The sequence below is a fragment of the Rhinolophus sinicus genome, linkage group LG04 (genome assembly GCF_036562045.2).
Source record: "Rhinolophus sinicus isolate RSC01 linkage group LG04, ASM3656204v1, whole genome shotgun sequence".
NCBI classification, from domain to species: Eukaryota; Metazoa; Chordata; class Mammalia; order Chiroptera; family Rhinolophidae; genus Rhinolophus; species Rhinolophus sinicus.
In genome coordinates this window covers 182,044,657-182,067,764 of record NC_133754.1, presented here as the reverse complement: position 1 = coordinate 182,067,764, position 23,108 = coordinate 182,044,657, and the positions used below count along the sequence as shown (strand labels likewise).

The 23,108-nt window shown below is 47.1% G+C and overlaps 3 protein-coding genes and 1 non-coding gene across 9 annotated transcripts in view; 2 read left to right on the top strand and 2 right to left on the bottom strand.

The window, feature by feature from the left end:
- Window positions 1–4,313, bottom strand: part of LRSAM1 (leucine rich repeat and sterile alpha motif containing 1) — a 36,514-nt gene extending 32,201 nt beyond the window's left edge. For all 3 annotated transcript variants that reach the window (XM_019728617.2, XM_019728619.2, XM_019728618.2), the window contains exons 1-5: window positions 4,173–4,313; window positions 3,635–3,789; window positions 1,951–2,054; window positions 1,501–1,557; window positions 901–945 (exon numbers count right to left, since the gene is read on the bottom strand). In XM_019728617.2, coding sequence (XP_019584176.2) covers window positions 901–945; window positions 1,501–1,557; window positions 1,951–2,022 — 174 coding nt within the window. In that variant the 5' untranslated portion in view covers window positions 2,023–2,054; window positions 3,635–3,789; window positions 4,173–4,313. The remainder of the gene's footprint in view (window positions 1–900; window positions 946–1,500; window positions 1,558–1,950; window positions 2,055–3,634; window positions 3,790–4,172) is intronic.
- A 2-nt stretch (window positions 4,314–4,315) lies between these two features.
- On the top strand, window positions 4,316–8,259 carry RPL12 (ribosomal protein L12). Its single transcript, XM_019728627.2, has 7 exons — window positions 4,316–4,449; window positions 5,010–5,083; window positions 6,270–6,368; window positions 6,730–6,811; window positions 7,358–7,444; window positions 7,916–8,028; window positions 8,204–8,259. The coding sequence occupies exons 1-7, from the start codon at window positions 4,413–4,415 to the stop codon at window positions 8,207–8,209; spliced, it is 498 nt and encodes a 165-aa protein (XP_019584186.1). The 5' UTR covers window positions 4,316–4,412; the 3' UTR covers window positions 8,210–8,259.
- LOC141571418 (small nucleolar RNA SNORA65) lies at window positions 7,149–7,276 on the top strand. The gene has a single exon (XR_012496161.1). It is a non-coding gene; the product is annotated as a small nucleolar RNA SNORA65 (small nucleolar RNA).
- A 1,682-nt stretch (window positions 8,260–9,941) lies between the features above and the next one.
- Window positions 9,942–21,995, bottom strand: ZNF79 (zinc finger protein 79). Of its 4 annotated transcripts, XM_019728623.2 has the most exons (6): window positions 21,164–21,993; window positions 18,752–18,797; window positions 18,430–18,515; window positions 17,187–17,313; window positions 16,575–16,670; window positions 9,942–11,247 (listed from the first exon to the last, which is right to left on the bottom strand). In XM_019728623.2, the coding sequence occupies exons 3-6, from the start codon at window positions 18,457–18,459 to the stop codon at window positions 10,067–10,069; spliced, it is 1,434 nt and encodes a 477-aa protein (XP_019584182.2). In that variant the 5' UTR covers window positions 18,460–18,515; window positions 18,752–18,797; window positions 21,164–21,993; the 3' UTR covers window positions 9,942–10,066. The 4 variants fall into 4 exon arrangements, with proteins under 4 accessions (XP_019584182.2, XP_019584179.2, XP_074187155.1 ...); XM_019728620.2 differs by lacking the exon at window positions 18,752–18,797 and having other exon boundaries at window positions 21,164–21,995; XM_074331054.1 differs by lacking the exon at window positions 21,164–21,993 and having other exon boundaries at window positions 18,752–18,841.
- Window positions 21,996–23,108: the final 1,113 nt, after the last annotated feature.

Sequence of the window (23,108 nt, the reverse complement as noted above, 5' to 3'; positions counted from 1 at the left end):
CTCCCAGACACCACAGCGGGCGATGGGATCTCCAAAGTGGAATCAGATGCCCTTCAGACCTGGAATTTCAGGGTGAAAGGGACTTTGGAGGCCTAATTATACTTCCCATTCTGAGAAGAGATCCCCGTGCAGTTGCCCTGATCTTAACCTTCCCCAGCGTCAGTGTCTTCACATGGAAAACAGAGGATAATAAAGTCCCTGCCTCCGAGGGCTGCCATGATGGTTAACAAGCTAATAGACCAAAAGCACTTGGCCTGAGCTGGCACGTGGCCCCAGTGCTCAATCCATGTTATCTGTTGCCATTTTTGTTAGGCTCTGACCCTGCATGGGTGCTTCTGTTGTCAAGAAGCTCACTGCTCTGTTGGTCTGGAGCACCTCTCACCGCCCTTCAGCTAGGTAATCCATTTAGAATATTCTTACCTAGCTGCATTCAAGGCCACACAGACTTTCTGAACAACTATTCATTCCACTCTTCATCTCCCCGGGGTGACCAGAATGAAGTGAGTGCAGTTTTTATTATTAATAACAATTAGTATTTACTCTGTGGCAGGCATTATACTCTGTGCATTTATATCTCTATGTCCATCTACCTCTGTCACTCGTCGAGTCTCACTGTATCTCTGTGAGAGTAAAGCTATGAATACCTCACTTCATAGATGAAGAAACTGAAATGTAAGAGTTTAAGGAAGTTGCCCAAGTCATGAGGAGCAGAGCCAGGATGCGACCCAGGGCCACCCAATGCCAAGGGCGGCACTCCTAACTGTGAGAAGACCTGCTGCAGGCAGAGACGGTGAGAATCAGAGAGCAGGGAGGTGCCAGGAGAGCTCCTGAAAGGCCCACCTCATAGCAAACGAACAAACATGCAATAAACAAGTCTCTGAAAACAAAGACTCGTCTCACCTTTTTCTGTAGAACTTTGCATGTTGCAAAAGCCCCAAATGGAATCTAAGATAAGATAAAGAAGAGTCAGTGCCTCCTTGCCAGTTTTAAATTTGTTTTCTGACTGGCACACGTGTGAGGGAGAGATGGGGCAGAAGGCGAACAATGCCAAATGCTGATGTGGAGAACAGCACTAAGCCCAGGAAAGGCTGGTGAGGAATGTGGCTCGGGGTGTGGTCAGCCCTCCCTTCCAATCAGCTGGCAGGAGATTGTCCTGCCAGGCGCTAGTCCGCCCACCTCATCCCCATCCCCGTCATCATTTCCATCAGGGGGTAAAGAAAGATCTCTGGTGCTTTGCAGCGGCTAGGGAAACCCAGACTCCCCCAGGACCCTAGGAATCTGTGGGTACATTTTCCAAGTAGACTCCTTGACTCATTGGAGACTACGTTGAGGCCTAAGATCATCTCGATTCTTTTGGACAAGAACAAAATCTAAGGAAACACCTCCATTAGCGCGTCTGGACCTTTTAAAGCCCCAGTCCACATCTATCAGTCCCAGGAACACATGATTCAAGAAGAAAGGACAGATCAAATTTGCAGTCAGAACACCACCCCAATTTACCTCTGAGAGCTCACATTTAGAGATGTCAAGAATGTCATCTGCCCCAGCTTCTTTTGCCTAAGGATAAAATAAGTTATTTTAAAAAAGTGTTCAAATCATCCTTGCAGAGTGGACACACCAGGCAAAGAAACAGGATTACAACTCCACAGAGGACCACAGACAGCATCTGGTTCAATGCGTCCATTTTGTAGGCTTTAAAGGGGCTTGAGGGCCAGCAGGGAAGAGCAAATGAACAAGGGATGACAGGTGTCAGTCTATGGTGGGAAGTACAGGGCACTCCCGTATTTGACAGGTAGCCTCCTCAGTCTGCTCTGAGTCAGACATTTCCTCTGGGGGTGGGGAAGGCTGATGGGAGGGAGCAAGGCTTGTTTGGGGAGCAGTGCAGAGCCCTGTTTTATAGGGCAGAGGCGGAGATGGGGATGGACTCCGAGGAAAGCCGTTTTCCCTCACCAGACACATCTGGTACTCCAGGCGTTTCCGGGCCTCCTCGCTAGGTTTCCTCTTCCTGAAAAAGAGCGGCATCCTTCCTTTTTCCCGGAGCAATCTTCACGACACTAGGGCATAGGAGAAAAGTTGGGGCCCGGGGAATTTTTCACAACCCCCCGGCACCCAGGACAGGTAGCACAGTAACACAGAGCATGAAGCTGGTCTGCTGGACTGTATATCCCTTAAGGGCAGGGGCTGTGTCCATCTTGACCATCACTCTGTGCCCTGAGCCAGGCAGAGCAGGTACTCAATACCTTTTGTTCTGTGTTGACTAAACAATAAGCACCACATAGTGGTGGAAGGAGCACAGTGGCAAGCCAGGTGACCTGGATTCCAGCCCACATTTGCCATCAGCCACTATGAGACCCTGGCATGCCTTTGCTCTGTTCTGGGCCCCCATCTCTTCTCCACGTTAAACAAGGGGGTTGACCTAGAGAGGTTTCCTCAGGTCCTGTCCAAAGATGCTCTTTGAGGAGTCTAACAGGCTGGCCTGATGAATCGCATCTAGCCTCTGAAACATTGTCAGGGTGGTATCAACCAGCCATGACCTTGGGTAGCTCAACTATATCATAACCAAAGAGATTTTTTATCAGAAAAATTCAAAAGCAATTCTCAGGCACCTTACCACTCTCACATCTGATTCTCTTATTACATCTGATTCTCATCACACCTCTGTTTATAGTGATGAAACTGACAATCATCGAGTTCAGTGAGCTGGTTATACAGCCCGGATGTAGCAAAACCAGTCTGGAATTCTGCTTTTTTGCGTCCTGATCCTGTGGATTTGCCCAACTCTTTGGCGCTCAAATAACTTAGCACATACTAAGTGCACTGTCCCAAACTCGGAAGCCAGGGGCTCACTGCCTGCCCATTATCTGCACACATCAGCGCTTGATAACGGATATAGATGGGCCAGGAAGCAACCATCCATGGAAGTTTATGGTGAACAGCACAGGCTTGGAGGTGAAATACAACTGTGATTGAATCCGAGATCTGCCACCTGCCAACCATGTCACCTTGGTTCACCTCTCTGAGCCTCCGTTTTCTCATTGGTAAAATAATGTTACCAGCACCTGATTCTATGAAGATCCAGTGATGTCGTGTATGTAAAGCCTGTATAGCTCAGTACCTGGAACATAATGAGTGCTCAATAAATGGTAGCCACACGTCTAACAAACAGTTACTCAGGGCCCACTACAGTTAAGGACTAGGGAGCAGAGGGCTAGGAAGGAGCTACAGTTGAAGAAGACACACGCACAGTCCTCAGGGGGCGGGGTAGAGATCACAGGTCTCCGCCCACAGGGGCATGAGCTGTCTGGGGAGCTGCCAAGACTGCGGAGCTGGCACTTGTCACCCCACCAGCCTGCAAGGATGGGGAGTAGTCTAAAAGCAGCCGTCCCCCATCCTACCCCATCACCAGCTCTTCATCTTCTGCTCCCCAAGGACTAACCCTCCCTCCCCCCCTCCCCGAAGTCCAGCTCCTTCCATCTCCTCCCCAGCGATCATATCTCCCTCAAGTCTCCCGGATCAGCTCTTCCCAACCTGGTCCCATGTCCATCCCTCATTCACCCCATCCCCCAACATCCAGCAGAGATGGGGAGAACCACACCCTTCTTCCTCTGGCTGGAGCGGGGAGGGCCAGCCTGACCTGGCTTTGTGTCTGGACAGTCCCTGACGATCGTTCCCTCTGGTGACCCTGAAGGCAGGCCGATCACTCGTAGGGCTTGGTCGTGGACGCCAGTCGCAGACCACCTGGCGCGAGCTCCCTTGGATCCAGAGACTGGTGTCCTCCAAACGCAGGAGCTGGGGACCGAAACTCAGAATCACAGAAAGTCATGCAGACCAGGATGACGAAGTCTGAGACTCTGAGAACCGCAGAATCTTAGAATTAAGAGTTAGAACGGATTTGGACCGGAACAAATTGTTTTGATGACTAAAAGGCACACATCACGAGGGAGTTAAAAGGGATAAGGGTCGCTGTGGCCCTGGGGTCTCGGAATGAGGGTGCGGTCCTCTCAGGGGAGGGGCGGGGCTCTGGGATTAGGTGACAGGGACCATGGGTGACCCTCACGATAAGGGAGAATGGGGAACAGCGAGGCCCGGGATCTTGGGAGCAGCCCTCTCTTGTCTGCCTCCCCTGGGCAAACTGCCCTGAACTCCCTTCCTCGCCCCTAGCCCCAGCTCACCGCGGTGCCAGGTTCTCCACCGGTCAGCCTCTGGCGCCTGCCCACAAGCAACATGGCGACAAAGGCGTCGCTGGGAGGCTGGGCGGAGCCGGTGGTTCTCGCGACAGCCGCGCTTTCCAGCCTATATCCGGCGTAGTCGAGGGTCTTCCGGTCTTTCGGCTTTCGGCGTGGAGGAGGCAGCGGTGCAACTTTCTTCGGTCGTCCCGAATCCGGGTTCATCCGACACCAGTCGCCTCCATCATGCCGCCTAAGTTCGACCCCAACGAGGTCAAAGTCGGTGCGTGTATTAGATGTGGCCGGGGCTGCGGGATGGAGCGTCCCTTCTTTCTCTCCGCCGCCCTTCGGGCCTGCGGCCCCTCCGCAGTTGCCTTTCCCACGTCTGGCTTGAAAGCGGCTGCCTGCTAGAGGCCTTTCGGGTGCTGGCGTCAGGGCGCTGTGAAGTCCTGACCGAGTCTCACTCCTGGGACTCAGCTTCCCCACGTGCTAAAGGGGAGGGAGGACCGGACGCCCGCACGCCTTAGGGTAAGGCTTGTCTCCGGGCGCTTCCCCCGCTAGACTGGGTTGGCTGGCGGTTTGGATGCATCCGCGCCGGCCGGTGTGGGCCTCGGCAGCCTTGGCTGAACCGAAGGCCTCCACCGCGTGGCGTTTGGAGCTGTCCACGCCTAAGCAGGAGGTGGCTGCGGGAAGGGGGTGGCCTGCCTCGCTCCGCGCTGAGGCTCGAGGTGCCGTTTTGAGAAGCGTCAAAACAGGTGGTGTGGCCAGCCCCGAAAAGATGCGGAGAGAGGGCTGTGCTTCGGCGGCTCCTTCTACAGAGGCATTAACCTTTTTTTCTCCCAGTATACCTGAGGTGCACCGGTGGGGAAGTGGGTGCCACATCTGCCCTGGCCCCCAAGATCGGCCCCCTGGGTCTGGTAAGTCATTCTCGTAGAGGACTTTTCTTGTATGAGAACAGTTCTGTGGTGGCTTGTGCAAACACGGGCTATCTGTCCCCGATTAGACCTGAGGCACTGAATTGGCACTGGGGGCGGTAGAAAGGTTATATACGAAGATCAAACCCGGTTCCGGGAAGCAGTAACTTACTTTCCAATGCCTCGACCATTGCTGTTAGTGTACCGGTGAGATGGGCTGGGAGAGGTCAAGTGTGAGGGACTTGGAAGTCGATGGGCTTAGTGACATCCTGTTTCCTACCATGTTGCCCCAAAAATAAGACCTAGCCGGACAATCAGCTCTAATGCGTCTTTTGGAGCGAAAATTAATGTAAGCCCTGTCTTATTTTTCTATAGCATAAGACTGGGTCTTGTATAATATAGTTAATATAATACTGGGTCTTATATAATACCAGGTTTTATATTAATTTTTGCTCCAAAAGACACATTAGAGCTGATTGTCTGGCTAGGTCTTATTTTCGGGGAAATAGGGTCAGGGATTGGGCGTATCGCTGTTGGAAGATTTTTTTCTCTACAATAAACCTGGTTAATCTGACTAGCTTTACCTATGACCAGCTTCATTTACCTGCTTCTCCGTTTTACTGAATTTGCAGTTCCCTAACTATCATTAGGCCTTTATTCCTGCATAGTGGTGCAAGTGCTGTCAAACTTGGTTTTGTTTAAGCACTCTTAGTATTCTTTCTTGGCCCTTAGCTCAGTTGGCATTCACTGGTGACACTGGTTTAGGCTAGTGGTCACTAGGAAATTCTGAAGTAGCATGTGCCCAGGTCACATCCCAGTAGCTAGACTTGGATTGGTCTGGCACCGGACACTGATACCTTTAAAGCTTCCCAGGTGATGGAAGTGTAACCAGAGTTGAAAGTTCCTACATTACCACATGGGTCCTTATGAGAGGATAGGTAGGAAACGGACTTGGTCCCATATGGCCCTAGGTCTGCATCTTACAGCTCTGAACAAAGTTCACCTCTAGCCTCATTTTCCCAATTTATATATACTGGAGTGATAGTCTTGATTGGGTAGGTACAGTTGAGTGTTTCAGACAGTTTCCTGTGTGCTTGATAAGGAGGATTTGTCAAGTAAGGAAGACCGGCAGGTTTTCAGACTGCTTAAACTTTGGGCACAATATGATGACGTACTTTTATTTCTACAGTCTCCAAAAAAGGTTGGTGATGACATCGCTAAAGCAACCGGTGATTGGAAGGGTCTGAGGATCACAGTGAAACTGACCATTCAGAACAGACAGGCCCAGGTACTTGGTTTGAGGGAGGGCAGAGGTAGTAGCAACCCCTGGGATTCCTGGGTGGAAGGTTTTTGCTGACATGGCTACCTGCCACCAGTGGTTGAGAGCAGTTTCTCTGTGGGGAAGGCTTTTTCAAGAGCATGGACCACGGTTAAAGACATGGGCTCAAATATTAACTCTTGTCACTCGTGTGACATTGGGCATGTCACTTAATGTCTCCTAGGCTAGGACATGTTTCAGATGATGAAAATTATTTGAGAATGAGCATCAAATCCAGTGTGGCCCATGGTGTCTAAGAACCAAGTTGCGTGGCATATTGTTTTCATTGTAGAGAGGGGCAGGGTTTATTCACATTGAGAATCTCTTGCAGATTGAGGTGGTACCTTCTGCCTCTGCCCTGATCATCAAAGCCCTCAAAGAACCACCAAGAGACAGAAAGAAGCAAAAAAACAGTGAGTGGCTTTTTCCCTGATACAGGGTTTGTGAGTGGTGGTGTCTACATAGTGCTTAATACATAGCTGCATGTTTTCTTTTTAATGAAACCTTGGGATAGCATGGGGATTTGATGTTAGACTGTTAAGTCAGGCTCTACCAAGAAGTGCTGTGCAGGAGGGAAATGGGCAGGGTGAAGCCACTGAGAATGATGACCACTAATTAGGAGAGCACTTCTGAGCTGGATGTCACACTAAACAGCTTAACCAGCCCCAATAACTCAAGTTTGTCTTCTCATCTCTAAAGTCTCTTCCACATAGGATTAGCAAAGACTTGCTTTTGCCCTGAGCCCAGCCACCCGCCACTGCACCCGACCAGTTCTGTTGGCTGGTGCATTCCAGTGGTGAGCTGATAGTAAACCCCAGCTTAGGAAACAGGGTTGTTCTTCATGTGGATGACTCTGTGCCGAAAGCGTGGGAACAGCCTAGAAATGGCTGAGGGAGGACGTGTGGTCTGCTCTGGCCTTGGGTTGTGACATAGTCTTTGCTGTTTTTTCTTCTCTGCAGTTAAGCACAGTGGGAATATCACTTTTGACGAGATCGTCAACATTGCCCGGCAGATGCGGCACCGATCTTTAGCTAGAGAACTCTCTGGTAAGAGAAGGACAGTGTGGAACCACCTTCATCGTGATGGCGGTATATTCACTGAGTGGTAGCATTTTCCCACTTAAAGTGGGTTTTATTCTGTAAGACCCTAAATTTGGGGTGCAGTGTCCCCTGGGTTTGAAAGAATGGCTTAATCATGTTGAAGATTTTGGGCTGGGTGTGTTTAATCTGGGTATCAAGGGTCCCATGGAAACACTGCATTCAGGGCTTATGTAATTAGGCTGGTGCGAAAGTAATTGTGATTTTTGCAATTATTTTTAATCTTTTAGACTGCAGTTACTTTTGTACCAACCTAATAAATGGAACTCCGAATTTGGGGTTAGAGGAGCAGGGAGATTCCTGGTATTTTATAAAATAGTTCCTCCTCTCTGCTGTGAAACTCAAAGTATTTCCCCAGTGGTATCTGAGGATTGTGAGGGGCCGACAGCCCCCTCTGATGCCACCTTTTCTGAATTACAGGAACCATTAAAGAGATCTTGGGGACGGCCCAGTCTGTGGGCTGCAATGTTGATGGTCGTCACCCTCATGACATCATAGATGACATCAACAGTGGTGCCGTGGAATGCCCCACCGTGAGTGACTTGCATTAGTTTCATTTGCTTAAAATCAGGGTGAAAGCTGGAGAGGAGCTAATGTAGTCATGGAGATAAACTGGAAAGTTCTAGAAATGGTCAGTAGTGGGGTTGAGAGATAAGATCTTTTTTTGCTGTCCTATCACTGATAGGATTTCTTTTTTCTTTCCCACAGAGTTAAGAACTACAAAGGAAAATATTTCAATTAAAGATCATTTGGCAACCAGTGGACTCTTTGTTGTAGTGTCCTCCCTGGGGCACCTAGCTCCCTTGTGGTCGGATGGTTGGGGCCAAGGTGGCAGAAGCTGTGAAGTAGCCATCTAGGCAATAAGCTGTGGGTGACAGACTTCTGCCCTGTATGGGACTAGCGTAGGAGACACCTAGAAAGGAGGTCTCAGTGCTTTTTGTAGACATTCGTGGAGCTTTTCATAAGAAATAATTCTTGGCCAGAAGGAAAACTTGTAGGTCAGCATAAACTCACCTCAGACTAATTTAATCATTAGTGGGTGGCCCCGGGGCCTGTAATTCAAGGCTTTGATACTCATTACAGTGCACAGCTGGGGTTCATGTGAAAGTGGGGGTGACGTTTACTGCTGAAGTCAGCTGCAGTTCCTTGCCTGACCGTTCTCTGAAGCTGTTTAAACCAGTAACACTATCTTCTAATGGGTTTTCCTTATCTTTCCCAAGTCCTCAACTCCCCCTTAGTTTTGTTCTTTTTGAATCAGTTTGAGCTTGTCATTCTCACTTTATTAGACATGTGAATGGACACCTGGGCACTGACTGGGACAGGCCATAGTAGCTGGAAGGGACGTCTGGTCACTACCCTAAAGGCAGTTGGGAGTGATTAACCCAAGAACCTCATTTCCCCGCCATTAGCCATTTCTTTGCTCTCCCATGAATTTTGTCAGCAGGCTCTTGAGTAGGTGGTTTTTAATCACCCCAGGTGGAATCCGGGTTGGAGTAACACACTACCCTTCAGTGGAAAGGATGACCTGAGAACGCTGAGTGAGGGAAGGAGAAGCATTCCAGGACGTGCCGAGCCACCCAAGGAGTTCAGGCTTGAGGCCTGGCGTGAGGATAGTTCAGGGCACAAGTAGTAGAAGATAGTAAAGGGAAGTCAAATGCCTATCTAACCCCAAGTCAGGGAAGCACACAGGACTTAGAAGTGCTGAGATGAGGTCACACCAGTTGGCTGTGAGGTCGGTATAAATGTCAGGGGTGGGACTCAGTTCAGTGCAAAGGAAAACGGAAACAGGCCAAGGGGAAAATCTTGCTCTAAGGAAACAGCGATCTCCAATGAGGGGAAAGAAGTGAAGACAGGCCACCTGCCTGAGTCAGGGAAAGCATGGCTGTCATCAGGTGGTCCCTTCTTAGTCTCCACAGAAAGGGGATGTGCCTTCTGGAGAGATTTCAGTAGCTTTTGACACCTTCAACTTCACTGTCCTTCCAAGACTGGTTTCTTTACAGCAGTGACAAGCACTAGACATTGGGCATGGCAGTGCTCCCTGAGTTGCATCTGTATTTATGTTTTCATGTCGTTAGCATTAGGGAGTGAATCCCTTCCCAACCCCCAATGGGACTACAGCATTTAATGGTTGGCCCTAGAAGCCCTTCCTTGTATTTACTCCCCCGAATCAGATACCTTAGTGGCCCCGTTATAGAGAAAGGCTCCTTCCTAGCCAATGTTCTTGGTTCTTTAGCAACAGCCCTCATTAAAGGAAAGAACAGAACCCAAAACACCTAGCTTTTAAGTAGGCACCAAGTCGGTTTTCATTGACCACTTAGAGAGCAAGGTTTCGGGAGTGCCTGCTATGCAAAGCACTGTGGCCCATTGAAGAAAGGTAACTAAAGTAGACGAATAGGAGCGGGGCTGTTGAAGCTTGTGGAAGATGTTAAGGAGGAAGAAGGAGACCTTCCACATGTAAAATTCTGACTTTATTAAAGGTGCTTTTTGCACGTGGCTCTGAGCTCCTAAGTTAGATATCTCCAGATGCATTCAAAGTATCTGCATTTACCTGTCGGGTCCCATCTATGTTGGTCATGTTCCCAGTTCCTCTCCAGCATGGAGTCTCTGATGTCTGATGAAAGCTGAGCTACACCTGAAGGCCTTCCCACACTGGCTGCACTGGTAGGGTTTCACACCAGTGTGAATTCTCTGATGCTGACTCAGGGATGAACTCTGGTTAAATGCTTTTCCACACTCATTGCACTCGTAGGGTTTTTCTCCAGTGTGAATTATGTGATGTCGAATAAGGGCTGAGCTCTCACTGAAGAATTTCCCACATTCATTACATTTATATGGCTTCTCCCCAGTGTGGGTCTTTTGGTGGATGATGAGATTTGTGCTTTGACTGAAGGCCTTCCCGCACTCGCTGCACTTGTAGGGCTTCTCTCCCGTGTGAGTCCGCTGGTGGTTGGTGAGGTTGGCGCTCTGGCTGAAGGCCTTCCCGCATACCTTACATTTGTAGGGTTTCTCCCCTGTGTGGATCCTCTGATGCTGAATAAACGCTGCGCAGTAACTGAAGGCCTTCCCGCACTCGCTGCACTTGTAGGGCTTCTCCCCCGTGTGAGTCCGCTGGTGGTTGGTGAGGTTGGCGCTGTGCCGGAAGGTCTTCCCGCAGTCACTGCATTCGTAGGGCTTCTCTCCAGTGTGGATTCTCTGGTGCTGGACCAGGGCTGAGCAGTCACTGAAGGCTTTCTCACACTCGGTACACTTGTAGGGCTTTTCTCCAGTGTGAGTTCGCTGGTGTTTTGTGAGGTTTGCGTTCTGGCTGAAGGCTCTTCCACATTCGCTGCATTTGTAAGGTTTCTCTCCGGTGTGAATCCTCTGGTGCTGGATAAGCGAGGAGCTCTGGCTGAAGGCCTTGCCGCACTCGCTGCACTCATAGGGCTTCTCCCCAGTGTGGCTCTTCTGATGCTGGGAAAGGGAAGAACAGTAACTGAAGGCTTTGCCACATTCATTACATGCGTACGGTTTCACTCTGTGAGATTTAATGATACTTGAAGTCTTCCTGAAGCTCTTTGTTTGCGTTTCACCTTTACGGGGTCGCACTTCCATGGGAACTCTCTGTTGGGGAGAGAGGACTGGTCTCAGGTTGAAGCTTTTCATCAGTTCACTGTTCCTGTGATCTGACTCTCCAGGCGGCATCTCTACACTTCTGTCTTGGAATGAGTCTTCAGAAATGTCTTGCTCTGGTGATTTAGATACAATCTTCCAGTCTGAAAAAAATTGAGAGGCAATTAAATTCTTTTGGAAGAGAAGATACTACTGAAAAACAAAAGGCTGACGGAGCTGAGCTGAGCTCGTGCAGACAGTTCACTACTACACTTCCTTTCACCCAGAACATAACTTACGTTTCTGTTTTAAACCATGAATAACGACCAAGGTGGCTTTTCAGAGACAGCACCCTTTAGGCCCCTTTTCTAAACTGGGAAGGGATGAAATTTACCCTAATCCTCGGCCTCAGATGCAATACTCCTTTTATTTCTTCCTGATATTTATCTCTCGCTTTTGGCCAAGTACTACTGTAGTCTCAAGCTGTCTTAGTTGCAAAATTCTCTGGTTTTGGGCAATCTAGCTACCAGGTTTAAATAATTCACTTTAAAAAGCTGATGGTGAAGGACGTCAGCAACATGAATTTTCACTTAACAAGATTTTTAAATGGTTCATTCTAGAGTTGGCAAGAGCATACACTGGTACAGCTGCATAAATTGGAACCTTTCTGGAAAACAATATGGTTGTACTTAGTCCCCTTACCTTCTGTCCAAAGCCCCCACTTTTCTTCCGTCCATCCATCAATTTGTTCTTTGTACCTATGAGCTTGTTTTTGTTTATAGACTCCACATGAGTGAAATCAAATGGTATCTGTCTTCCTCTGTTGGGCTTACTGCACTTAATATTCTCTAGGTCCACCCATGTTGCAAGTGGCAAGATTTCATTTTTGATGGGTAATATTCCATATGTACTACATCTTCACCCATTGATCTATTCATGGACAACTTTACTGGATATATTTTCAGTTGGTGGTTTCTTTGAAAATTTTGAGTATATCATTCCACCCTCTCCTGCCCTATATGGTTACTACTGAGAATCTGACAATAATCTGATGGGTTTTCCTTTGTAGGTTACAATTTTTCCCGACTGCCTTGAGAATTCTTTATCATTAAACTTTTGATAGTTTTAATGTTTTGGAGGTCTTTTGGCATTGAGATAATTACATGGTTCCTGTGCTCAACTGTCTGATTCCTTCCCTAGGTTTAGGGAGTTCTCATCAATTATTTATTTGAATAGGCTCTCCGTTCCCTTCTCCGTCTTCTGAGACACCCATTATCCTTACGTTGCTCTTTCTGATGGAGTCAGATGGTCCTTGTAGTGGAGTTAGTTCATTTTTTAAAAACTAGTTCTCTCTTCAGTTTGAATCATGTCTAGATTTCTATCTTCAGGCCTGCGAATTCTGTCTCCCATCTGGTCTGCTATATGTCCAGTGCTTTTTAATATACTCATTTACTGAGTTCTTCAGCTTCAGAATTTGATTCTAGTTTCAATCTCTTTGGTACTCTCTGTTCATAAATTTTATTCTGAGCTCAATGAACTGCCTCTCTGAGTTTCTTTGTATCACTGAGTTTCTTCATGACAAATCTTGAAAATCCATCTTCTGTGACTCTGAGATTGGGTCTGGACATGTGCAAATTACCATGTTACCTTGGTTGTTCGTGGTACTTGGATTGTTCTGCCTGTGCGTTTGAGATAGGGGGCTCGTGTTTAGATACCGTTTTGATCTTCATAATTCAGAGGTTGATAATTAGGTCTTTGTTTCTTCTTACCTGCACTCCTTGCGCCTGCCTTGGAAGTCATGGTGGATGTACCAGCTGTGTCTGGGTACCCTGAGTCTTGGCAGAACCACCATGGTGGCAGGGAGCCAGGGTCACAAGCCTACTGTGCTGCCTTCTGTTTCTAAAGACCAATAGCACCATTGTGATGTTCCAAGCATCTCTGCTGCTGCCAGGCTATGCTGCAATGGCGGGGGGCAGGGGTGGAGGGTAGCCCGATTCTTTGGCACCAACGCTGCTTCTGCCCTTACCTTCTGGGCCACAGTGTGGGGGGTATACCCCAACTCCTCCCCTGCTGTTAGGTGGGGCTGCAGCATCTGTGGACACCTCCCCTATGCGTTCCAATACACCTGCCTTCAAATGTACTGATGCTTGGACCTCGGGAATCTGTTGGATTACAGATGTCAACTTGTAAATTTAAGGGGAGATACAAAAGGAATCTTCTCACCCTGCTATGATGCTGTCACTCTTTCCATTTTCTTATATTTAGTTTTGGCCTTTTCTTGCCCACTTAAAGTCAGTTTAACTTTTTTTTCCCCAATGCTGATTTAACTTTTGCTTATCTGGGAAACTTTATCCTTCAATTCTGAATGATAAACTTGCTGGGTATTCTTGGTTATAGCTTTTTCCCCCTTTCATCATTTGGAATAAATCATACCATTCCCTTCTGCCCTGCAAAACCAGCTGATAAGTCTTATGGGGGATCCTTTGTGTGTAACTAGCCACTTTTCTCTTGCTTTTAAGATTCTAACTTTCGGCATTTTAATTATGGTGTGCCTTGATGTGGGCCTATTTGGGTTCCTCTTGTTTGGAATTCTGTGCTTTCTGGTCTTGGATGTCTGTTTCCTTCGCCAGGTTGGGGAAGTTTTCAGTCATTTCTTTAAATAGGTTTCCTGTCTTTGTCTCTTCTGGGACCCCTATGATTCAAATGTTAGTATATTTGATGTTGCCCAAGGTCTCCAAATCTACCCTCATTTTTATAATTCTTTGTTATTTTTGTTGCTCCAATTGGTTTTCTGTTAACTTGTCTTCTAGCTTGCTGACTCCTGCATCAGCAAATCTGTTGATTCCCTCTAGTATATTTTTCAGTTACTCAGTTTGATTGGTTTTTAATACTTTCTTTCTGTGAAGTTCTCAGTTCATCTATTCTCCAAAGTTCATTGAGCAGCCTTATAACCAGTGTTTTGAATGGTCTGTTTGGTAGATTGCTTGTCTCTGTCTCATTCAGTTCTTTTCCTGGGATTTTTGTTTTGTTGTTTCATTTGGAATATATCGTCTCATTTTGGCGGGTTGTTTCTATGAATTAGGCAAAACGGCAATCTGTCTTGAAGGAGTGGCCTCGTGTTGGCGCTTCCCTTGGTGTAGATGGTGTGCGGTGTGTTTGGCAGGCGAGCTGGAGCTGGATGGGGGGCAGGGGGTAAGGCATACAGGGGCCACCTTAGGCCGGTGGAAGCTGGGGCAGGCATGGGCCCTGGAGTCCCATGCAAGCCTCGCTTGGGCACCTTCGCAGACTTGGTAGGGCTGCAGTTGGCGCAGGTTTGGGAGCCCCAGGATCAAGCCCCAGTGGGGCTGCTTTGGCAGGCCAGCTGGAGCTGTAGTTGGGGGGCCTCAGGCCGAGTGAAGTCCTAGGGGCAAGCACACGGGGGCCCAGAGCTTTGGCTGTAGTGGGTGAGCCACAGGGAGGCCCGGCGGTAAGCTGTGCTGGGACCCCCTTGGAATCCCAGCTGGAAGCTGTAGCAGGCTGAAGGGACTCGGGTAAGCTGTGTCGTATGGGAGCCAGGAGCTGTAACGAGTTCTGGGGACAAGCCACAGCGCTGGTTTGGGCCTGGGGTCTGCCTAGAGAGCTGGGATCATGGTCTCATCCAGGCCATCCAGGGAGGAGGGGGGCAACAAATGATGCACTCCCTTCCTGCTGTTCCCCTCCCATTTGGCAGATGCTCTAGGGTTAGTAAATGGGTTTCCTTCCCGAATAGTCCCGGTGCCTTTTAAACCACTTCCCCAGCAGGGTCAAGTTTGCAAGTAGGCCCTCCAGTGACCCCTCCCTACCACAGATCAGTGCATCGGGGGTGGGGTTCCCACGGTGTCATGGCTCAGTCTCCCATTTCTGTGTGGTCACTCGCTTGTTGCTTGTGCAGTTGTTCAGTCAGCTCTGTTATGCAGGGGGATTGCTTGTCTATTGGTATAAATTTGATGTGTTCGTGGGAAGAGGTGAGTTCAGGGTCTCCCTATGCTGCTATCTTGGACTGATTCTGAACCCTCTTTGGGACCTCATTCATTTTAAGAGAAACTTGAAAAATGTAAATTAGTGTACAATATATGGAAATGTAAACGAGGCGTAAGGTCCCAGACACCTCTGTGTCCTACATAGGTGTTTGGAGGTAAGGGAGTGGAGTTTAGGGAAGGCTATGGAGCTTTTCACAATGGTCAATTTTCCTGAAGAGATTCTTTCCATTTCGACCTTATTTCCCAGAGGAGAGAATAGCAGGATTAGTTCTAGATATCCTTGATTTGAATTTCCACACAGAATCTTGACCCAGAATGTCTGTGTTCAAATCATGGCTCCACCTTTTACTAGCTGTGTGACTTTGGGCAAATTGTTTAATCTTTATATTTGTATTTAATCTTCATATTTGTATTATCTGCATGTAGCTCTCATGCAGAATTACTGTATTTAAATGAATTAAAGCATATAATGGACCCAGAATGGTACGTGAGAACTAGTGTTAAATGAGTGCTTGTTATTATCTTAAAACAGCTTCCCGTTAAGCAGATTTCCCTCTAAGGGGCACATGTATACCTCTAATGCCCAGTCTACCGCAAGCACAGACACCCCCATTTCAGGTTGAGAGCATCTCTAGTATCTGACCATCTATCTGAGTGAAAAATGGGAGAGGAAAAGTGACAGGAAAAGCAGTGGGAGACAGGAGCAATTCAATCATGCGATGTTCATGAATTGTCCTACCTCACAGCCTACCTCCTGAGTGCAAGGGAGTTTACTATCTAATAATATCCCAAACTGAATATACCCAAAACGGAACTGCTGGTTTTCCCTTGTAGGCTAGTGTCTTTGTCAGTTTTCCCATTTGTCCAAATACTCAGGCCAGTTTCAACCATTAATGCCTCCTGCCCTCACATCCAATTCACTAGCAAGTCCTATTGGCTTTAACACCCAAACAGGTCCTGAATCCCCCTTCTTACCAGCCACCATCATCTCTCACTGGAACTTCTGCAACTGACTCTTAGCTGATTTCCCTGCTTCTACTCTTGAACCCTGAAAATCTGTTCTCTACATATCTGCTGAATTATCTTTTTAGACACAAATCAAGTAATTGTCTCTTCCTGCTCAAAATCTAAATCCCTTACCACGGCCTCCAAAGCCCTACATGACCTACCGCTCTCTGTCTGTTCAGTCCTGGGGTCTTCAGAGCCTTCATACAAGCTAAGCAAGTTCATTTCCCACTCGGAGCCTCAACATATGCTGAATGTTTCTCCCCCAAATACTCACATGACCGGCTCACTCTCTTACCGTCTCAGCACCAATGTCACCACCTCAGTGGTTTCTCCTATTCCTCTGATCTAAAATCGCCCCCCACCCCAACCATATGTGCATTCAAACCTTTGTGCCCCCAGTCACTGTTCCCTTATCAAATGCACTAATAGTTTTCAAAGAGGCTTTTGTTCCACGAGTTTCACTGGCTTAGAGCTTGCTCACTTACCTGGACAGGTACTCCTTAGGCCCTTTCCCTCCAGCATCCATGGGCCTTCCCTTTGCTCCAACTGGGAGTTCATGCCAGGCTGGGAAACTGGAAGTCCTAGTCAAGGGAGAAAGAGCCACCCAGAACTCAGGGGAACGAAACAGGCCAGTTAGGTCGTGAATTTCATTCAACAAGCAAATATTTATTGAGCACTTGGTGCCGGGCACTGGGGATGGAGCAGTGAACAAGACAGACGTGGTGCCAGTGTCTCGGTAAAGCATTTTTGGAAAGAGCTAGAGAAACAGCCTCTAGCAGGGGGTCAGCCAGAAGTTAAACTAAGCCCATAAAGCAAGCTACTTAGGAAGATGGGAACTTTCCCTACTGAATATGGAGGGAACTGGCCTGAAGGTTACCCCAACCCTCTTGAGAAATAAGCAAATGGTAAGGTGCAGCCTTGGGGAGCAAATGAAAATGCCTGTTTCCCAACCAAGAATGCAGGGGCCTTTCCCTAGGGGATGAGGAGGACTAAACATTGTCCCTTCAGGATGTCAGCAATTCGGGATCACTTAACACTGGAAAGAGCCACAGGTTTTCAGAATTGAGCAGATTCTGTATGTTAAGTGGTTTCCTTACCCAATAGGACCAGGTTCCTGGCCTTGTCTGGTCTCCCCTCCTTGGACCTGTCCCTTAGAGCAGGACCTGAGTAGCTCCACTCTTCATGGGTAAAAGCTACAGTCACAGTGCTGAAGGGCATGGATCCCTGAAACAACAAGCACATTTCTTCTTGCCCAGTGACCTTAGGAAATGAGGCGGAGAGGGGGTAGGGAGGTTGGCGCCGTGGGGCGAGGTGGGTAACAGGTCTGCAAAGGGTCTCTGAAAGGATTCAGGACTCTGGTGAGTTCCAGAAAAGTACTTACTATGTGCCTAACACTATGGATGCTGACACAAATAGAACAGTCTCTCTTGCCTTCACATTTGTAATTCTTGTAGACTTTACATACGAATAAACAAAATGTACACACACACATGAACATTAACTGGGCAGAAACTAACAGCTGTTTGGGAATTAAGAGCCAATATAGAAAAAATTAGAACGTGTGCGTTTACACAATGAGGAATCAGATGCAAATTAGCAAAGAAAGGTAAAAGCTGAATGTTTTCAGAACATTGAATAAATATCCCCACGAACTCAGACATCACACAGTAGTACAGCAGGAGAGCCAGGTACGTAACGTAACCATCTGTAATAACGTTGAGATGGACAAACCCATTTTATAGGATAATAGAAGAATCCTGGGTAGAGCTGGGGGCAAAGGGGGGGGGGGGAGGACAATCATGGAAGAGCACAGAGAGAAGGAAATCCACGGCAGGGGCGGCACCATGAGCAAAGGCATAGAGCAACTAAAGCCCCCTGCAACTAAAGATTGAACATGGCACCTTGAGCTGAGCTCCCAAATGGCTCAGTTGGTTGGAGTGTGTCCTCTCAACCACAAGGTTGCCAGTTTGACTCCCACAAGGGATGGTGGGCTCCGCCCCCTGCAACTAACAATGGCAACTAACAACGGCAACTGGACCTGGAGCTGAACTGTGCCCTCCACAACTAAGATTGAAAGGACACCAACTTCACTTGGAAAAAGTCCTGGAAGCACACACTGTTCACAAATAAAGTCCCTTTCCCCAATAAAATCTTAAAAAATAAAAAATAAAAAAATTAAGTGTTATCTGGGGGATCAACAGCGATTTTCTTGTATGTGTGTTTATTTTTCAGGTTTTCTATAATGAACATGAATTCCTTTTGTGATTAAAAATCAAACCAAAGAACCCTTAATATGAATTTTTTAAAAAGAGGCTGCATTGCAGTAAATTTCCAACTTACATGGGGCCCAGCTGTGAGACCAGCCACCATTCCTTCCTCTCTTGTGCTCTCCTCTTGGATCACTGTAGTGTCTGGAGAAGGAGGTTCTGGAGGAAAAGAAAGAAACCAATGACACATAAAAGTCTATATAGCTCACAATATTCTCATTCTGAAGAGGGTTCAAAGGACACTGGGTTCCAAGCCACTGGGGCTGAATTTGCAGACCTGCAGTGAGTGGGATGTAAAATTTCCCATTCTCCTTCCTACCTTGGAAATCCCATCAATTCAGTATAGGGAGGCATTAGGTGTTAACAGACTCAAGTATCCCCCACCAACCACTTACCTGCAGTGTGCAAATCACGTAACCTCTAAGTCTCATTTTTTCTCATCTGTAAAATGGGGATAATAATCCCTTGTAAAGTTGTTGTTGTGAAGATTAAAGGAAAATGCAGAGTTGGCACAATGCCTAGCATGTAAGTATATAGTTTACAAATACTACCTATTAGTTCTTTAAGTGGCTGCAAATTTCAGACTTTTGCCTAATCAGAAGAAGGGGTAATGATTCATCCCAGGAACACAGGTTGGTTCAACATGGAAAAATCAATACACCATATTAATAGAAAGGAAAAACCACATGATCATCTTAGTAAACACTAAAAAGGCCATCTTACAAAATCTGACTCCATTTCATGATAAAACATAATAAACTAGGAACAGAAAGGAACTCCCTTCACTTGAGAGAAGGCATCTACTAAAAGCGCAGGGCTAACATCATACATAATGGTGAAAGCCTAATGCTTTGCTCCTAAGATCAGAAACAGGACATAACGATGTCTGCTCTTGCCACATCTATTCAGTATTATGTTGGAAGTTCTAGTCATGGCAATTAGGCAAGGAAAAAAGGTACCCAGATTGGAAAGGAAGAATTAAAACTATTCATGATACATGATTTTGTATATAGAAAATCTTAAGGAATCCCCAAAAAACTCACTTAACCAAGTTCAGTGAGGTTGCAGGATACAAGATGAATATACGATAAAGAGGCAACCCACTTAGTGGGCAAAAGATATGAATCGACATTTCTCCAGGTGGATTTCTATACCCCAGCTAATAATCCAAAAATGAAAATTCTGTAAGATAAAATAATTGAACACGAAGTGCAAGACATGTTACCAAACATTGAGCAATGCAAACCCTATCAAAATCCCAGATGACTTTTTTACAGAAATGGATAAACTAATCCTAAAATTCACAAGGAAATGCAAGGGACTCAGAATAGTCAATCTGGAAAAAGAACTAAGTTGAAGCACTCATATTTACAATATGAAAACTTGTTACAAAACAACAGTAATTAAACATACAAATCAACACAAAAGAACTGAAAATAAACACTGGACAACTGGTTTTCAAGGTCAAGAAACTAAATGGAAGAACAGTCTTCAAAAAATGGTGCTGGGACATTGGATATCCACATAAAAAAGAATGAAGTTAGACTCCTACCTTGCACCACTAATAAAAAATAACTCAAAATGGATCAAAGACCTAATGTAAAAGCTAAAACTCCTAGAAGAAAACAAGTATAAATCTTTATGACCTCTAATTAGGCAATAGCTTCTTAGCTATGACACCAAAAACACAAGCAACAACAAAAAATAAAACTGGATTCAATCAAAATTAAAAACGTGCTTCGGGAGGCCGGATGGCTCAGTTGGTTAGAGTGTGAGCTCTCACCAAGGTTACCGGTTCAATTCCCGCATGGGATGGTGGGTTGCACCCTCTGCAACTAAGATTGAAAAAGGTGACTGGACTTGGAGCTGAGCTGTGCCCTCCACTAGATTGAAGGACAACGATGTGGAGCTGATGGGTCCTGGAGAAACACACTGTTCCCCAATATTCCCCAACAAAAAACCCCCAAAACCTACTTCAAAAGACAGACACTATCAAGAAAGTGAAAAGATAACCACAGAACGGGAACGAATCTGCAAATCATATCTTCTAAGGGTCCAGTATAAAGAATTCTTACAACTCAACAAAAAAAGACAACCCATTTCAAAGGATTTGAATAGATATTTCTCCAAGCAAGATGTACAAATAGCCAATAAGTACATGAATGCTCAACATCACTAATCACTGGAGAAATGCATATGAAACCACGAGGTACTTCACACACACTAGATGACTAAAATAAAATGATAAAAAAAGGGAAAACAAGTATTGAGGATGTAGAAAAATTGGGACACTAGACATTGCTACTGATAATGTAAAATGGTGCAGCCACAGCGGGGAAAGTTTCCAAGTTCCTCAGGTTAAACAGTGTTACCGTAACACAGCAGTTCCTCTCCTAGGCATATACCCAAGAGAAATGAAACCATGTCCACACAAACACTTGTGCACCCATGTTCACAGCATTATTCATAGTAATCAAAACTGGAAACCACCCAGATGTCCACAACTGAGGAACAGATAAATAAAATGTGGTATATCCATATAATGGAATATTCTTTAGCCATAAAAAGGAGTGATGCACATTCATGTTACAACATGGATGAACCTTGAAATATACTACGTGAAAGAAGTCAGACACATACATTGTATGATTCTATTTTTATGAACTATCCACAATGGGCAAATCCATAGGGACATAAAGTAGATTAGTGGTTGCCTGGGACTGGGGGAAAGGGGGATACAGCAGTGTTAGTGGACAAAGTAGAACGAGAAGCCAGCTCTCTGGCAAACCGTTCCATCCACCACTCACCTCCTTCCTCCAGCATTTGGGTCTCACCACGCGCCACCGCCTTCCAGCAGTTCTCTGGGCGTCAGCTCGATTCACTGCAGCTCCAGCCGCGCTCTGCAGGCCTGTTCCAACTACTGGGCTCTTCTCCAGCCTCTCCCCTGCGAGTCCGGGTCTAAGCCTGCGGTGCTGGGCCCTGGAAGCTCCGATAGGGCCTATCCAGCCGGTATTTCAATGTCTCCCCAGCCACAGCCAGGCCTCGGCTAGGGAGCCCGAGGCGCAACCAACGCCTGGGTCTCAAGCAGAACAGCACGTGAAAAAGCCGCTGCCCGCTCTACTGGCCGGAGCTCAGAAACTGCGGTGGAAGATACTGCCAGACGCCAGGTCCTGCTCCCGCGCCAAACAGGACGCGCCTGAACAGCGTCATTTCCGGTAATGCGCACATGCCTCCCGTCCCACCAGACTCCATTCTCCAGAAATCTCAGGGCTCTCTTCCTGGTCAAAGCGTTTTTTTCTCTCGGTTCCTGCTTTGTGACTCGCACACCTCGTGGACTGTGTTTCTCAGAGACGCTTCCGCCAGTTCTTGCTCCCAGAATCTATTTCCCATCATGCTTTGTTGCCCATGCTTTTTAGGTCCACCGGAACCCAACGGCAGGGGCCTCTGAGACAGGAAGCTACTTGGGCGCGAAGGGTCCTGGGAGTGGTAGTTTTAGCGCAGGAACAGATTTACACTGGGCGCCTGATTTCTTTTCAGTGGTTCAAGTTCTGAGCTGCGGAAGGCGGGAGTTCTCTCCTTCCAGGACCTTCAGTTCAGGCCCAACCCCAGCCACCTTCACGATCCTCTTGAGCCCTACTGAGAGTTTGGGATGAGTAAAGGAAACGTGGACCCCTCAGTGTGCACAGGGCAGCCACGGGGTTGGTGGCCTGGGAATTCTCAAAGTATAAAATCTATCAGCAGGAGGGAATGTAAGTAATTTCATGGGCAGAAACACACTTTAATAGTGTTTGATCAGCACTGTTGCAAGAGGAGATTCCTGAATATTCTATCCCTTGGAGGCTTCCTTGCTGCACCAGGGAATATTTCCACAGGCTTCCTCAGAGCGCAGATGAAATTTCCCCTCAAGCCTGTTGTAAATTCTTCACTACCCAAGGAATTTTCTGATGACCAATTCAGTTAGAGGCATTTTGACGTTAAGCTGGGAATGTGTTAACTGAAATGCAGAAATGAATTTGGGGAGAGGGGTGTCCTAAATTCTCTTCATTTGTACTCTCTGTCCTTTTTGGTCACAGCTGGTAGTGTTTTTGCCAATATAATTCTCTTAACTTTGTGGGTCCTCTATTAATCTTACTGGGAGTCACGCCATTAGGCAAGCCACACCTACAGATCCCTTTGAGAAAAGCCCTTCTCTACTTTGGGCTTCTGCAATTTGGGGCTTACAACTTTAGAGGTCAGAAGTCTGAGAGGGATCTTGTTGGGTTAAAATCCAGGTGTTGGCAGGTTTGTACTCCTTCTGGAGGTTCTAGGGGAGATCTACTTACTTACCTTTTCCAGCTTCCAGAAGCTGCCTGCGTTCCTTGACTTGTGGCCCCTTCCAGCTGGTGCAGTTCTGCTCGCAGCCACAGGCCAGCAGGTGCTAATCCCACATTGGCCACTAGGCAGTAGCCGAGGGTTTCCTGACTTAGTACTGCCACCACACCCTGGGCTACTGAGAGGTGGCCTAGCGCTTGAAGCTTCAGCTGATGCAATCCCGCCTGTCGCCATTGGGTAGCGCAGTCCTTGCCTCAGGTTTGCAGAAGCCAGGGTTCTCCTGGGAGTTATTTTGGGGATGGGCGGTGGGAAATGGGAGATGGGGGGGATGTTGGTGGGCAATGCAGATTTCTACCTAGTTATCCAGTGCACTAGTTATCCAGTGCAAAGACCAGTCTTCTGTGGGCTAGGTAAAGCTCAGCTTCTGCTGCACCTGACTTC

Excerpts from the sequence above, each read along its gene's own strand:
- RPL12 (XM_019728627.2), top strand. The coding sequence starts at position 4,413 with ATGCCGCCTAAGTTCGACCCCAACGAGGTCAAAGTCG. Across the intron at positions 6,369-6,729 it reads TTCAGAACAGACAGGCCCAG|ATTGAGGTGGTACCTTCTGC; the intron begins GTACTTGGTTTG and ends AATCTCTTGCAG. Across the intron at positions 6,812-7,357 it reads CAGAAAGAAGCAAAAAAACA|TTAAGCACAGTGGGAATATC; the intron begins GTGAGTGGCTTT and ends TCTTCTCTGCAG.
- ZNF79 (XM_019728620.2), bottom strand. Across the intron at positions 17,314-18,429 it reads GTCTCACAGCTGGGCCCCAT|GGATCCATGCCCTTCAGCAC; the intron begins GTAAGTTGGAAA and ends TTGTTGTTTCAG. Across the intron at positions 11,248-16,574 it reads CCTAAGGAGTACCTGTCCAG|ACTGGAAGATTGTATCTAAA; the intron begins GTAAGTGAGCAA and ends AATTTTTTTCAG.